The sequence below is a fragment of the Camelus bactrianus genome, chromosome 5, assembly GCF_048773025.1.
Source record: "Camelus bactrianus isolate YW-2024 breed Bactrian camel chromosome 5, ASM4877302v1, whole genome shotgun sequence".
NCBI lineage: Eukaryota > Metazoa > Chordata > Mammalia > Artiodactyla > Camelidae > Camelus > Camelus bactrianus.
In genome coordinates, this window is record NC_133543.1 from 54,730,808 (window position 1) to 54,748,426 (window position 17,619).

The window sequence follows — 17,619 nt, forward strand, 5'->3', positions numbered from 1 at the left end:
TAGCCTTTACAAAAATAAAGCAATTGCCAAAAACACCTATTAGAGTATATTTACACAAAGAAATATTATACCCATATACAATACTAACAGATTTTATAAATAGAAAAAAATTCTTCAAGGTAATTCTTCATATATTGTTTCCAGAGTATATTCAACATTTTTAAAATACAAAAAAAAAATGTATTTAAAATCACCTAGGTTGATGTTGAATACTAACTTTCATTTCTTTGTTGGGTAAAGATCCAAAAGTCACTGGTATGTTCCAGGTGGGCACTCAAAAAAAATCTGAAAACTTAAACAATTTTTAAGACTACTTGCTTTCTTCATTGCATTCATGTTCTAAGAACTGATAAAACTGTCTTGAAAACTCATGGGTCAAAAATGCTCTATAAATTTACTGCAAATTTTCAGTGTTAAGGACATCCCTACTATCACACTCTATAAAGTTTCTTAATCTTCTCACTTAATGGGTATTTTGCTCAAGTGATCAACCTCTTCATATTATCCTCTTCAACATCCTAAATAATTTTTAAAATTCTAAAAAGTATTTCAAGGAATTTGAAGGTTCAAATTCTAACCTTGTCACTTTAAATGTACATTCCACTGATTAATTTCTATAATTCCAAATACTTCCTATTTCACATCACAAGCTTAAGTTTAGAAAAATTTTGTGTTTATGTGTATTTAGCTAGAGTTGTCCTATGCATTCAAATATATTATTGACAGTGTCAGATTGGGACTGGAAAATAAACAATGGAAACCTTTAACCCCACTGTATACATGTATAAAGTAATTGGATTTTTTATTTTAAATATCTAAAATATTCATATTAATATCCTGGTAATTTTTCCTTCCCTCCTACCCTGCCTTTATGCTTAGATATACATAAATTCAAAAACAGTCTTTTCAAATAACTCTTGCCATGGTTACCAAAGTTTCTCTTTTGCTATTGTATTCAAGAATCTTCATGTAAACTCAAATTCTTTATAAATCAAAATATTCTGCATTGCTTTAAAGGGGAAACAAACAAAAAACAAGGTTTGCAAAATGGCATTGATAAGATTCTTATGAATCAACATGGGCTAAAAGATTTTCAAAACTTCTATTTAATAAAAAAGCTTATTCTTAGGTGAAAAAATTGTAATCTGCTAAAGCCTCTACTTTTTAAGTAAATATACCTGTTTACAATAATTTCAGTGTCTGAAATAAAGAATCTGCAAATAAAATGCTAAGAAAAATAAACCATACAGATTTTCTTACCCCATACCACTGCAATTATTTTAAATGCATAGGAATACAACAAACTCAAAAGAAAAAAAAATAGTGTTTTATTAACTACCACACTGTTATAATACACTTTTAAACGTACAATAAGGTAGCCTTTAAATTTGAGGTGGTCTTAAGAATAACAAATGAACAGAATTCCAAATTTTTGAAATAGGTGAACTGCTGCAGTTATAGGTATACATTTAGGAAAATTGTATAGCTCTTACAAGACCAGCAATGAAACTTTATTTTGTACATTTTTTAATAATTGAAAATATAAACAATAATTAAAAAATAAAAAGAAAATACAGCATAATAAAAAACATACATTTCTCAATTAAATGTACTGGATACATATAAATTTTAACATATAAATTTTAAGGGAAAAAGCAAAAAAGGAAAATGGTTGATATTTAAGTGCAGACTGACTACCTAGACCAAAAAAAAAAAAAAAAGACTTAAAAAATATCATAAAACCTCTAGTTTTCTATGACTAATATCCATATGGTTGGAGTATCGTCACTATGGAAGTGATTTTGTTATGTTTGCATATGTTATACTTTACTGGTAATTTACATGATGGCTTTTAAGGCCCTGGCAGACATATGGTTTTTGGAAACAAGATTGGATTAAAAAAAAAAAATCACTGCTAAGACGCAATACACCGTATTTTTTTGGTCCTCCAATGTTCAAGAAAAGGGATAATTCACTATAACGTTTTCTTACCACCCAAATGCCTCAACCTATACATTTTAAACTTTTTAAACATTGGTTATATTGCCCAACTTCGTTATTGAAAGAATATTAACAAGACATTATTTTGGCAAATTAAATCTTAAACATGGCTTTTCAACAGGATTTAAAAGGTGACTATTCCTAGAGTTCCATGTTAAAATGTAGTTTTCAAAATCTTACAAGAGTAATGCTTAAAATATTGTACATAGTTAACCTAATTAAAATAATTAGCTTCAAAATGACAAATTGATAAGCTAAGTAAAGCCTACACTATGTAACATTTGCTTGGAAACTTGATTTGTCAGTTATGCATAATAAAAATTCCAGTCATCAAGAAAATTACAAAAATTTTTTTTATCATAACATGATTTCTTTCACCCACCAACTTTTTTTTATCTTACAATAGATAAATACCAACATGTTCTCATTTTTACACTAAACCACACAGGATTGATGCATTTGGTTAGACTACCATTCGCATTGTTAAATTCAATTTTCTCTTTATATAACTTGGTAAAATTTCATTTCTTCTAGATTCCAAAAGTACCTACAAAAACCCATGCAATTTTACCATTTTTAATATACTATGGAATATCATACAAAGTAAGGCATTTCAGTGTCATGTATAACCAAGTTACTGTCAATCCAAAAATTTTTGCACATCAATAAAAAGATATCTAAGAACTTAGGAACAATATTCTTCTCACTACTGTATAAAAATAACCACAATGAATAAGTATTTGTGTAATATTTACTCCATTGTCTCATTTCCAGAAACTGTGACAAGCTGTAAAGGTATTTCAGTGTTGGTAAGGATATCTTGATTGCTGGTGGTGGAAGTATTAACAGTTCCTATCCCTGAAACAGAACCTTGTTGAATATTTGCAAGGATAAGTGTTGTTCCTCCTGCAGTAATCAAAGTATCATCGCGTGCAGCTTCCACAGATGCCAGCACTGTACTGCTAGAGTGAATGCCTTTTTTATTCTGATGTGTTTTAATATGTTTGGCAAGGTGATCACTTCTCATAAAGCGTTTTGAACATTCTGGACAAACAAATTTCTTCTCACCTGTTAAAAAAATTAAGTTACTTAAGTTTTTTAAATTCAGCATTAATACACTGATCATTTTCTTAGAAAGAAAATGAGCCAACAGTGACAGGGACAGGGAGCAGAGTTCATTTAGGACTATATTAGTTTCATGGGCTGTCCCTGCAAGATTTTTCTCATAGAATATTTTTCAAAATAAATCTGTCATCTTTATTTTTGGATGAAAAGCTATCTTCAACCTTATTAAATTATACACTGATATTCAGATACCAATTTAATACCTCAACTATGTTAATAGTTTGTTGAAATATCTGTTACAAAATGCCAGCTTAAAAATGACCATCTGTAATGTACTTCTTCAAAGAAAAATACTGTTTTAAGCTATATTTAAGATATTATTAACATGTCAGATCCCTGATACTTAACCTTTAACTTTTAAATGTGAATTCAGGTCACTACACAGAGTACTTTTCAATTAAAGCAAAGACACAACCCTGAAGTCCAATAAAGGCTGAGTAATCCCAAGAATAGAGATAGCTAGCCGACTTGATTTCAGCTGGAATAATGAAGAGCAACCCTAATATATCATGATGTCAAAGTTAATAAGACTCTGATGCCTAAAATTATTTCCCAGCATGAATAAAACTTTTTTTAAAACACAAAAGACAGACTGAACTTCTATTATGCTGAAGACCTACTATGTAAGAGAATTTCTGAAAGACAGATAAGGCAAAAAGCCAACTTAAAAGCAATCCAGAGAAGTCAATCAGCAAACAAATCTAACATTTTCTTTACTTTCTTCACAATGTCTTACCTATCTCTTGTTCTAGCAACTCTCCTCTTAGTAGGTCCTCATCAGACCTCATGCCTGAAACTATACTGCAATGACACCCTAGCTGTTTCCTCTCCAATCCAACCAATCAATGCCAAGACAAATCTTTCTTAAACGTGAAATTCTATCACAGCACAAAACTTCACCTTTGTATCAAGTGGTACGGAAATGCAAGAGTAACTTGCAGATAACTAAATAGTTGAGACTCTCCACTACCTAACTTCCAAAGACCTCTATAATGTGGCTCAATCCTATGTAACAGAAATGTGTTAAATAAAATCTCATCTTCAGGCATGACAAAGTTTCCCTCTTTCTCTGTTCACACACTATTCTATTCCTCTGGGAAGGTTATGTCCCAGTTGCTTGAGGAACATTAGTCCTGAGAGATGCTCACGGCAAATGGCACGATGAAAAGTTGGGGAATGCTACACACATTACCTCCCCCACTTGGAGATGTACAGTGCTCATTAACGTTCAGTTTAAGGCCCTAAGAGGCGCTCCTTGAAGGTACTTGTAGCAACCGTCTTTAACAGTATTTCCTACACTTATTTGATCATAGAGCTTTCTTCTGTTTTACATTATTTCTCTTTATATCCTGCTGCTCAAATTCCACTGAGGAAAATTCTTCTACAGGGTTATCTTAAGGCCTATCCCTGCCTACTGCCCAACAATGCCTTACTACCCTAGTAATAATAATCTCTGCCTCTGAGCATATTTTATCTACTTTCTTATATTATTAGTTTCAAACAGTTCAAAGCTTATTTGTCTACTTATTTGATGAGACAGAAATTAAAACAAGTAGAGCATATATTATGTGTACTACTACAGACTTCGTAGGTTATTGTATGCATTTAGATCTAGGAGACTTCAAAATCCACACTATCCGTTTCACCATAGTTCCTTCTTTTAAGCTCTCTAGACACTGTAAATGCACTATTTTTCAGTTCTTCGGTATTGAGAGCACAGACTGATGAATACCTTGGTCATTACATGGTAGTAGGATAAAACTATCTGTATAAGTTATATTTAGTTAGGATTCAATTTGGGTCATTCCTAGGTCCATTTCATACAACAATCACACAACACTATGTAAAAATAATTTAATGAAAGTCTTGACATCAATATTGCCTTGGCCATTCCTCTATGAAATGTCTTTTGCTTACCTCACAGATATTAAAACAAGATAAAAGGTGAAATGCCTGAATTTATCAGAGGAAAAGGAATTATTCTTTATTATAGTATTGAGGAGGAGGAAGAAAATTAAGATCAAGAGTAAAAGCAGGCAACTAATTTTAAAAAGTTAAAATTAATAATGATAACATAAATGTGGCTTAAGACATTCAATAATGTGGAAACAAAACAAAAAAGCTAACTGAAAAAAAAAAGAGATAACTGAAATCTACATAAAATAAAACATTATTTTGTAAGCCACACTGGCTTGTCTGTAATTAGTGCTTTTAAATTGGCATTACTGAAGATAGAAATTTGATATAATTGGTCATATTTTAAAAATTCAGTTCAGTAAGCTGTGCTAAAAAATTTTTTTAAGGTAATATGTAGTCCTATAATTCATTTTTGTCTGTTAAAAGTAAATATTAGTAACCTGTATGTGTTCTTCTGTGCCTCTGTAATTCATCACTTCGAGTAAATCTTTTACCACAGAACATCCAGTTACAAATAAAAGGGCGCTCCCCAGAATGCCAACGCAGATGGGCTCTCAGATGTGAGGTCTTCCCATAGACTTTACCACATCCTGGTATATGACAAATGTGTTGCTTCTTTTTCCCAAGATTGGTACCTCTAAAAAACACACACAGAATAATATATACTTATATGAAAATATTCAAATGGACATTACCACTCATATATGCCCCATGTTGAATTTCAAATAGAAGACACTATCACCATGAGGTCAATCAGAAACCAAGACCATTTAAAAGCAATTTAAATTAAAAAATTTTTAAGTTTTACATATTAATTTTACTCCAGAATTAATGTGACTGCTGTCCAAATGTAAATATGCTCAAGAAATACATAATTTAAAAGGACATTTCATACATAAAATATGTATAATACAGCTATTTTTTATTCTGTCAGAACCATTCACAAATTCTATGCATAGGTCCAATCCAATTAAGTTAGTTGTACAAGAAACTAAATGGTCTATTCAAAGTCATGATGTCAGCTAATTTCAAAAGTAAATAAACCAATAATAAATGTGCAACTATTCACAGGTACAATTAAGGCACCTTGATCAGACTTTAAATTAACATGATTTAAGCATATTTATTCACATATTTTTATGTCCACACCCTGAATATACACTGACTTAAGAGAAAAACAGAGAAAAAAAATCTAGACAAAACTATCATCTTAGATTTCTAGCACTATATGAAATAAATATAAATTAAAATTATCTTTATAGTTAAAATTCCCTTCATATTAACCATGCAAAGATATTCAAAATTATAAATCAGAGAGATAATACAGTTTCTCCACATTGCAAAATTTGACATCTGTTACATTTCAGTATTTGATACCAAGAGCAGGGTTTAGAAACTATGTGCTTAGATGAGTGAACACAGGTATCTTAGCCTAAGCAAGAAGAAAACTTTTTTGATTCCTGAACTGATATTCAAATTGTATTAAACACTACAGAAAATGTTATTACTTAACCTAAAAAAAAATTAGGCTAGTTTACTGAATAAAAACAATGCGTTTATAAGAAAACATGACATTTCAGACTCATCAACTGTCAAAATCAATTATAAAAACTTTGCAGTTTCTCTGAGATAAAAAAAAAAAGTACATTTAAGACCCCCCAACTTCCCCTCCTCCCACAATTTCAGTCTAAATTTAGCCTGTAAACCTTCCATAAGCCTGCAAATCCTCCTGTATATAACATACCTATCGCTTCTCAAATTTTACTGGAAAAATGCATATTTCCCCACATTTATATTTTAATGTACTCACACTCAGTAGCATGTGAAATTGCCATAGGACAAACAGTGCTAAACGGTGCTGTGCTGGCTGTTAGATGCCATAGGTGTTCTGAACAGGGAGACATCAATGTGGGCTCCAGTAGTTAGAGAAGGCTTCGTGGAGGAGGTGGGTAGGATTTAGATAGAAAGGAGGGAAGGCATTCCAGGCAGAGGAATAGCATAAGTAAAGACAAGGAGGAGTCATGCTGTTGTCTCAAGGGCAAGGATGTCATAATCTAACACAATTCTAGCTCCTGCTCCAGTCCACCCCCAATTTCTACAACTCTCTTTGAAGAGCTGAGTTGAGTGAAACAGGTTTTTCTGGCTCACCTGCAATGCCAAAGTCTTAACCAAGCCAGTATTATATCCATTTAATTTAGCTTTTTAAATTTGTTTTATTCTTAAATAGTCCTAAGAAAAAGAGCAATGTTTGTGGCTATTGGTGTACAAACCGATTTTACATATTATGTTCACCATAGCAATTTCACAGAGAACCCAATTCAGTTCACTCTATACATAACTTATTGCCTCTCTTCTATGCCTACCACTCAGGTCAGTCAATGTGCTTTTATAAACTCAAAAGTGCTATTTTACTAACTTAGCAAAATTTAGTTTGAGAGTACAAGCCACAAGATTGTAACAAATTACAGCAACAAATATGAGTTCTCAAAGAACCAAGAATCCAGAGAAAGATGTTTTCATCAATTGAATTATAAGGAAACAAGACATATTCATTGTTTGAAAATGGGACAGGCATCTAAAAAAGAAAAAAATGGAGACGGGGCACATGAAAATATATAAGGAAAAGCCCAATACCTAGGTCAAAGTTTCTATTAAAAAAATTTCACTCAAGGTAAAATCTAGATATGGATATATGACATGTGATGTGAAGGAAGAGAACTGAAGTGAATTTCTCAACAAACATCAAGTAATAAAAGATTTACCATCAGTTTTCCTCTTGATTTATCCAGTTATACCCCCTAATACCCATTACATGACCTAAAAAAGCTATTTTAAGTTTCTATTCTTGACTGCTTAAACTTGCTCCCAAAATTTTAATGCAAAGATAGAGTAACACGATAAATAAAACTAAATTTTGAGTAGAGGGGTTAAGAAAAGTTAAGTAAATTGAGTCTTTTGCTTGGGACAGGAGAAACAGAGCACAAACTGAAATGCTGACAGGGAAGAAAACAGATTTTGCAAAATAATTTTTAAAAAATGGATTGAGATCCACACAAAACCTATATAACAACAATGCCTTTAGAATTTATTTTACTTTATAAAATTATTTGTCTCTTCCACTAGTGTAAAAAGTTTCTGACAGCTGGTTCTGCTTAATAAATATTGGCTAAATGCCCAAATAAATACAATTTTAAAATATTTAATTATATTTTACATCTTGCTCAAAAAGGTAAACAAATAAAATTTAATTCTCTTAAGATACCATCTTACACATAGTCTTTTTTTTTTTTTAAGAGAGTACTGCTGAGGAAAAAAAGGCCAATATTCTAAAATGTTTAAAGTGCTACCTACCTCACTTCGCACAACAGGATTTACTATGCTATGCTTTTATTAATTAGATGCAGCAACTGTCAATGATACAGTTGTGCCTATCTTATATATATTAGCTGGATTTTGTTCAAATGAGCTCTAAGAGACAATATAGTTTTCTTAAGAACTTCAATTTTGACTGCTTAGAATAAGTTACAAAAAGGAACAAAAATGAGTACTTTTATAATCCTCAGGATAAGGGAGATTAATAGCATGATAACAAGGCATCTCATATAAAGATTGAACTAAAAATTTTGTGCTTAAAAAAAGTTTGCAAACTTTAAGTGGGAGAACTCTCTTTACTTGTGTAAATGCATTCTGCAAACCACTGACAACGTTGAAAGGCAATGTAAAACTTGGAAAAAATATCTGCACATGTGACAGGTAAACACACAAATTAACAGATACACAAAAGACAAACAATTCACAAAAGAAATTGTGAAATGGTAAAATAACATCAAAAATGTTCAATCTCACAAAGTAACAAAAATATACTAAATAAAATAGTGAGGTGTTACTTTTCATCAGTCAGACTTAAAAGTGATAAATATATTTAAAAATGATAAAATCCATTGTTGACAAGGGTGTGGGAAAGCAGATACTCTCATGTACCACTAGTGGAGTATAAGTTGATACAACCTTTCTAAATTCCCTTTGATTCAACAATTCCACCTTTGCCAACCTATACTGATGAAATAATCAGACAGATGTGCAAAGATGTGTAAGGATTAGAACAACATTAAACTCCCAAAAACGATGTTAAACTCTATACAGCTATACAACTGAATACTATTACAAGTCATTAAAAAATTGATGCAGACTCTATATAGACATGGAAATATGATCACAAAAATTTTCAAAAGAACAGACATGTAAAACAGTGAGAACAAGACATTCTACTTTAAAACATATTTAAACTCTGGAAGGATATATACAAAAATGCTACAGTAGTCATCTTGAAGTGGGGTAGGAGTTTGGTATTCTTTTAATACTCTTCTATATTTCTAAATTCTTATAAGCATGCATTAGTTTAATAAACATAAATTAAGAAGGTTTTCAATTTAAAAAGAATAAGCAAAACATAGGCAAGGCCTTGACTCTCAATTAGATTTGACTTCCATGAACAATTTATCTTGAAAGTTCCTCTAAAAATGATGGTAAATTTCAGAAAAGTTATTGCCTAACCAGAATTCCACACTAATTTATTTAAATTGACCAAAACATTTCAAAGAATAAAATTTCAGACAACTGAATAATTACTGGTAGTAATACAAATGCCTAAGGATCAGATGCAGAAGCAAATCCACTTGGGAGGCAGTATGTGTAGTGGTTAAGGCCCTGGAGTAAGAAAATGGGTCCAAATCCCACTTCTGTATGCTCTTAAGAGTCATTCAACCTCTCCATGCCTCACTTATAAGACCATCTCGAACACAGAACGCTCTCAGGGTTAACAGTTATTAGTCATTACTATTATTGTGAATGAGCTGGCCAATGTACAAACCAACTCAAAGGGAGACAGGCTCTATTAGTTCATGCTCATTAACTGTATTAACAGTTGTGGAGTTTTTTTCAGTCTATTTAAAGAGTTCATTTCTGAGAGAGGTATGTTAAGCCCTTTCACTGTAACTGGAGGATATGATTAGTATGTATTTAGAATTCTATCAGTTTTTGCCCTATATATTTCAAAACTGTGAAAAAGGTATCATGGCTATTAAATCTTCTTGTATTATTAAGAAATATATCCCTATCTATTCATTTGATATTTTCACCTTAATCTTACCATGCTTGATATTAACACTGCTACCCAAGTTTTCTTTTTGTTAACATTTGCCTAATAAATCTTTTCCATCACTTTATTTTCAACATTCCTGTGACAATTTGAGATGTTCCTATAATCAAAAAGGCTGGATTTTATGTTTTCTTAAATATGATCTGAGTTTCAGTCTCTTATTAAGCTTAATCCAACCACATTTAATATAATTACTGATCTGTTCTGGGTTTTACTCCTGTCATGTTAAGTCTTTATTTATGTTTATTTTAAAAAAACAATGAACTGAAATATTACAGTTCCACTTTTAAAAAATTCCATCAAGGCTTATTACTCATTTCTGTTGAAAATGGAAAATATTTATGCTTTATCATTATCAACTATTTCTGAACTTCTTATTTCTATATTATATAACTGCTATTCTCAAGCTAAGAATCAACTTTTAAATCTGTATTTAGGCTAATTCCATTGCTACTTTGCAAACAGACTAATTTTTGATAGACCTGTTAAATGGTATCTTGCTGTACTTTTTTTAAAGAAAGTAAACTAAGTAATTTTAGTTTAAAAAAGGCATTTAGATCTGAAAATTTGACTTCACATATTTTGTTCTAATTTTTTCTGCCACACTCATACAGACAAACACACAAAATGATCATGTAATGAATAATTTCCATAATTTAGTGACAGGGCATGCAGTATTTCAAAAATAAGGCTGATGATATTAAGTCTTTAAAAAAAAAAAAGAAAGAAAAAGAGTATGTTTCATGTGTGCATACCTCCCACCACCTTCTTTACAGTTGGGACAGGTGCAAGCTACCCTCCGAAGTCTTTTTCCTTCTTGATGTTGTTGGTCCCCTTCTTCATCTACCACCTGTACTCTTAAATGTGTTAGATCATTGGTATTCAATGTAGAATCACCACTGAGCTGCCACTCTTCAGGATCAGGTTCTTCTTCCTTGATCCTAATATCTAAAGAAAAAAACAAATACAGATGAGAAGCAGCCCATTGGCCCAAAAAGATAGCATAGATCTGAGCCTCTCTAAGGTAAAAAGAATACTAGATAAAAGTCAAAAATCATCCATTTGTGGAGCATAAACACTGCTCCTTGTTGTGGCTTATTCTTTCAAAACAATATATTTTATTCTAAATATAAGAGATTAAGCCAAAAAGCAAGTAAAGCCAGCATGAGAGCTTGCTTTTTAAGATTCATTAAGAAAAACAATTTTTTTTGAGCAAGCTGAGTCATAAAACAATCTGAAACTTCAATTATAATTGTTCAAATAGTCAGTGAATCCAACGGTCAACTCAATTGGAACAAATTCTAATGCCGTAAACCTCTCTTTTACAGCCTATCAATTATGCCTATCTGTAGTTACTATGGGAACACAAAATGTAGGTACTATGGGAATGCAATCAAGCCTCTCTGTAGGTACTGTGAAATTATTACTCACAAACCTAAGCTTTAAAGTCATTAGTTACTAAAATATCTATAATGGCCACACCACAGTATCACTGTGCAAGAAGGTGAAAAAGTGTAAGAGAGTTTCTATTTTCAAGGAGTTTTATTATAAACCAGGCTGGGAAACAAAATGAGCATGCAATGGTGAGAGGAAGAGTGGATATGGCAGGAAATTATATCATTTTCTCAGCATAGCCAAATATCTTTCTTTGTATTGCTAATGATATAAAATCATTTTCTATGTGAAACTGAGGTTTTTCATCTCAGAAAACTAATTCTTAAAAAAAAAAAAAAAGAATTTAGAACACTGAATATAACCATCTTTGGTAAAACAAATTCCTGCAAATTTTTATTTTGATTCATGTAAACTAAAAATCTCAATGGAAATTTATTATTTTAGATCTATCAGTCTAACAATTGGAGCAAAAATAGCCGAAAAAAAATCAAATGTGCCCTAATAACTCTTGAATTTATACAATGAAAACTAGAACGTACAATCAAGAAAAATGTCTCAGTTTAAAACTAGTTTATCAGAATAACTACAACTAAGAATCAAGGAGGGAAATGGGAAGAGAGGAGACTCTTGCCTGGGCAACAGGGCAGATGGTGGTGCCATTCACTGAGATAGGAAATACTGGAGAAGGTCCAGAGGGAGGTAAAGAAGGACAGTTAATAAATTCAAGGTTGAAGATCATGGAATCTAAACTGTTTGTGAGACAAACCAGTAAAAAAGCTGGACTTATATACAGTTGGGAGTCCATCCAAAGAACAGGTTAGATCATTCAAGGGCTATGTGTAGAATTAGAAGAAACAGTGGCCTATGAGGAACACAAACATTTAAGGAAAAAAGAAGATGAAGAATGTGCAAAGGAAAGGAGTACCCAGGAAAATGTGCTACATTAAAGAAAGAAGAAGGAAGTGGTCAATATCAAATACTGCCAAAAATCAAGAAAGAAACTAAGAAAATGAGCAAGAAGTGAAAAAGTGTTTAATAACAAGTATAGGTAAGTTTTTCAAAATGTCTGGCTTAAGAGGGAGACAAACATGGCAGAAGAGGCTAAAGGGGATCAAAGAAGACAGTCTGGGGGAGGGAGCTGAGCTGATGGAGCACAGCTACTTCTTCCTCTACTACATGAGGGAAGAAGACACAAGGCACATTTGTTCATTCAATAAATAATTAGCTACCATGTGCCATGAACTGTGCTAGACCCCAGATGCAGAGAGAATTTGATAGCTGGAAATTAAGGGGAAATTGGTTTTTATTTCCTCAGTGAAATTTCAGGATAAACGACTAGATATGTATAAAATTCACCCAGAAACTCAACAAAAATGAGTATTGACCTCTGTTCCTTTACAATAAGGTGTCCACCTGCATCACTGTGATAAAACATTTAATCACTTGCACAAATACTGCATAGTACTAGTTTTTTTATAAGTTAAATAAAAGACACAGCATATGGATATTACATATCCTAAGTTGGATAAATTTTAAGTCCATAAAATGAAGAATTTTATCAGATGTTTTTAAAGCTGCTCATCTTACATTATTTGTGACAAGACAGCAAGAAAAAAGGAGGACAGAATACTAATAGCAAAAATAAAGGACTCTAGAGAGACAGAAGAAAAATTTAAAGACAACACAGAGAACAAAAAAAAAGCAACTGATGAGAGAGAGCAAGAATGAAATGCAATCTGACTGAGGGGACAAAGATACTATTACAGGGTGTTCTTGCTCATATTGCTAATTCTCTCTGGAACCTACAAAATATGTTTATAGTGTGTCATGGGCATAGATACCTATAACAAAGTTCTCCTTATTGAATCTGAATATAACATAGGTATGAAGAACTTACCATGTCCAAATTGAACACATCTTGTCCACTCACCAAACCCTCTCCTTGCACCCCTCTTAGTTAATAATTACAAGCCATCTAACTGTTCAAACTATCAACTTCAGGTGAGTCCTGTCAGTCCATTCCCTGCCTCTCATTTCTTTTTTGCCAATCCAACTTCTATACAGCTCCCAGAATTTTCCTCCTAAACAAAAATCTGATGGCATCACTTTCCTGATTCATTACCTGTACTAATCCTCTGTTTTCTACAATATTAAGTCCTAACTCATTAAGTCAGTATTCAAGAACCTTCTCAATCTGGCCCCAACCTGCTCTTCCAACTTCAGTGTTAAAATACTGAAGTTCTCATTTTCAGAACACATATCCTTTCTTAATGCCACACCCTCACATGTGCCTCTTGCCTAGCCTGGTTTCTAGCTCTTTCCTTTTTCATCTAACCTCTACTTATAGTTCAAATGTCATCTTCTCTATACATGCTTATGGTAGAATTAATTCTACTTATTGGTTCATAATATCCCTTTAGATAATGAATACTTCACTCAAAAGTGCTCAGAAATTACAATCCAACTAAATGAACAAACCCTTCCCTCTTACGGAGGAACTTCTAATAGAGGTAATAATCTACCTGGAAAAACTTTGTCCTCTACTTTCCTATGCTCCTTTTATCTGTATGTATTATGCAAACAATATATAAAGAGAAGATTTTTTAAAGATTAAGAGTCAGTTCATATGGACAAGACCACAAAGTGCTCACTTAAGACAATAAATCAATTGCCCAACAAGTGTTACACCCGATTTTTAAGCATTTTACTTGCTCATACACATCTGAGATATCTTAGAATCAATCATAAATTTAACTAATCTAGTAAATCTCAAATAATTCCCCTTTAAAACTGGCGTATCAGTTTAACAGACACCTTAAAAAGAAGTCTTCAGTACTAGGCAGTCAAATTTATATCTTCCTCAATATCTCAGTGTAGTTAATAGACAAGTATTTTTCCCCATACTTTATTAGTGCTCTACATGGTACCTAGTTATTTAGAAATCTACTGTTGATCAAGCTCAGGAAAAGAAGGAATGCCATCAAAATGGACCACAAAAGTATGAAAAGGTATTCAATATTATTAGATATCAGAATTAAAATTAACATCAGTGAAATAAATATACTGCACACCAAGATGGCTAAAATTTTTTAAACAATTATTTAAAAAGTAGTAGAGCAACTGAAACTCCCATGCTGCTGGTGGGTGTGTACATCGGTATAACAACTTTGGAAGCTCTTTTGACAGTATCTTTTAAAGCTGAACTTACGTATACTCTATAACCCAAGCAACTTCACTCCAACAGAAATGCATACACACATGACACCAGAAGTACAGAAATTCATTCTAAACTGGAAACAACTCATATATCCATTAGTGTTGGAACGGAAAATAGATCATGATATATTCATTCATACAATGGAACATGTTAAAACAATGAAATTAACAACTTATATGCAACAGGAAATCACAGACATAATTTTAAACAAGACACACACTTTCTCTCATACGTATTTATCTTTATCTATATATATAAATAGATACTCCGTTTAAATAAAGCTCAAAACAACACTACTATATAGTGACTGCCTACCTTTACGGGGGGAATGACTGGGTATAGGGAGATTGGCTGAGTTGCTGGCAATATCTTATTTCTTGATCCAGGTGATAATTTTTCCTATGTGTTCATTTTATAAAAATTCATCAAGTTCCACACATATACTTTGCACATTTTTCTGAGTGTATATTACAATTCAATATAAAGATTATTCTAAATAAAAAATTTAAAGTAATCTATAGGAGATTACTTAGGAAATCTGTTAAAGACAGTCAATCAACGTTTGTTGTGGTTTCATCTCTAGTTCCTAAACAATCAAGTAGTTCCTTCTCGCATCATCAGAATTAAAAAACAAAAACATAAACGTAAAAACCTTAAGATGACTGTGCTCTAAAAATTAAGTCCATAATTTGAAGTTTAGAATATGTTAAATAAATATGTGAGTGACTACAATATGCCAGTCACTGTTCTAGGTTCTAAGGATAAAAGTTAACAAGAGTTAAGCTCATGCCTTTATTGAGTTTCCTTTTTCGTGGGAGATGACAGAACAAATAAACATGTAAGTACTAACCCCCGAACAATGCAGAAGTTAGGGGTGCTGTCCCTCTGCACAGTCATATACATCTGTAGATTCAACCAACCACAAATGGTGTAGTACTGTTGTACTTACTACTAAAAACTCTGTGTGTAAATGGATCTGAGCAGCTCAAACTCATGTTCAAAGGTCAACTGTACATGGTATTTTAGGTTGTGGTTAACTGTTATGGGAAAAAGTAGTGTAAGGACAGACAGGAGAGAAAGGAGAGGAGTACTAGCTGTTTTAGAGTGGTCAGAAAAAGCTTTGCCAATACAGTGACATTTAATGCTGAAAGAGGCAAAAGAGCAAGAAGTATTCCAGGCAGAAGGAAAGGCAAGATGATGTATGCTTAACGTTTTCAGAGAAATGCAAGGAGGCCTGTGTGACTGGAGTGAAATGAATGCAGAGGAAAGTAGTTAAGTGGTAAGATAGCAGAGATAAAAATGCAAAGGTGGGATAAGATCATATTTGATGTTATACATTGTGTATTACCTTGCAGGCCATTAGAGGTTTACAGTTTATTTAGTGAGGGCCACTGAGAGTAGAGGGGTGATGATAGTCTAAAACTAGCTGTTAATGAAGAAGCGGTAAGAAATGGTCAGAGTCAGGAAATATTTTGTAGGTAGAGTTAAAGACATTTGCTAACAGATTTGGTAACAGGGTTTCATGTGAGGTATAAGAACAAGGGGTTAAAGACAATTCCAAGGTTTCACTCCTGAGCAACTAGAAGAAGGAGTTGCCATTAACCAAAACAGAGTAGACTGGAGGTAGAAAAGATTATGAAGAGGGTGCCAGTCAGGGGTCCATTTTTGGATATGAAAGTTTTGAGGTACCTATGAAATATCCAAATGATAATGTTGACCAAGCAGTTAACAGATCTGGAGTTCAGACAGAAATATGGCCTACAGATACAAATTTGGGCATTGTCAACATATATAGTTGGTTACTGAGAGTCACCTGGAATTAAGTTTATATAGGAAGAAATCCTGGGGATTCCTGGGGCATTTTAAAGTTAACAAGCAGAGGAGATTAAAAAAAAAAGCCAGTGGGACAGGAGGAAACTGTCCAGAAGCCAAGTGAAGAAATCATTTCAAGAACATAATCATAGATGTCAAATACTTGTTAGTCAATGTTAGTCAAGTAAAATGACTATTGAGAAATGACTTTTGGATGTAACAATGTGGTAATCATTGGTGATCTTGACAAGAGCTGTTTCAATAGAGAAGTAAGGATATAACCCTGCCCAGAGTAGATTGAAGAGAATGGAAAGCAGATGAAATGGAAACAAGTATATACAACTTCTTCCAAGAGTTTTGCCAGGAAATCAAGCATTATAAAAATGGCACTGAAGTTCCTAAGCTTAGCCCACGAGGGTAGATTTAACATGTAAGAGTAACTGAAATAGTGCTACCGAAAATAAAGGTTAGTTTACACTACCTATATAATATACACTAGTAGTATAAAAAGTGAATATACAAACTTGACTTTTGGTACATAAGGAAAAACAAGTTTAAATGCAAGAAAAAAAAGTAAGTAATGTAAATAGAAATTCTCAAGGACATTTCCATATACATATAAGAACTTTAAAAACTAACAGCACTGGTTTTTTATTATGTCTATTCTCTATCTCAAAATGTTTATATTTCCTTTTCATCTGGCTGGTATATGATTGTTAGTAACTTTGTTCCATAATTATGATTGTTTTCAAGGCTTACCCCAATAAAACAAGTTTTTGAAAGGGATATAAAAATGAAAATTTTTTTCCAATTTCCTGCACACCTGGGGAAGAGTTAAAGAAAAAGAAGAACTTTAAATGATGAAAAAATACACACACACACACACACAGAGTATGGTTACAAAGACTAATTTTCTTGTATAGTGAATGGACAATCACAAAATTGTAAGTTGTAGCTTAACATGTTATTAGCACACTTTAAGTAGAGAAGTACC

General features: G+C 32.4%; 1 protein-coding gene across 1 annotated transcript in view; it reads right to left on the bottom strand.

The window, feature by feature from the left end:
* Positions 1–1,305: 1,305 nt before the first annotated feature.
* Positions 1,306–17,619, bottom strand: part of SP3 (Sp3 transcription factor) — a 47,092-nt gene continuing 30,778 nt past the window's right edge. The window contains exons 5-7 of the mRNA XM_074363902.1: positions 10,957–11,149; positions 5,484–5,680; positions 1,306–3,069 (exon numbers count right to left, since the gene is read on the bottom strand). Of these exons, the coding sequence (XP_074220003.1) occupies positions 2,753–3,069; positions 5,484–5,680; positions 10,957–11,149 (707 nt within the window). The 3' untranslated portion in view covers positions 1,306–2,752. The remainder of the gene's footprint in view (positions 3,070–5,483; positions 5,681–10,956; positions 11,150–17,619) is intronic.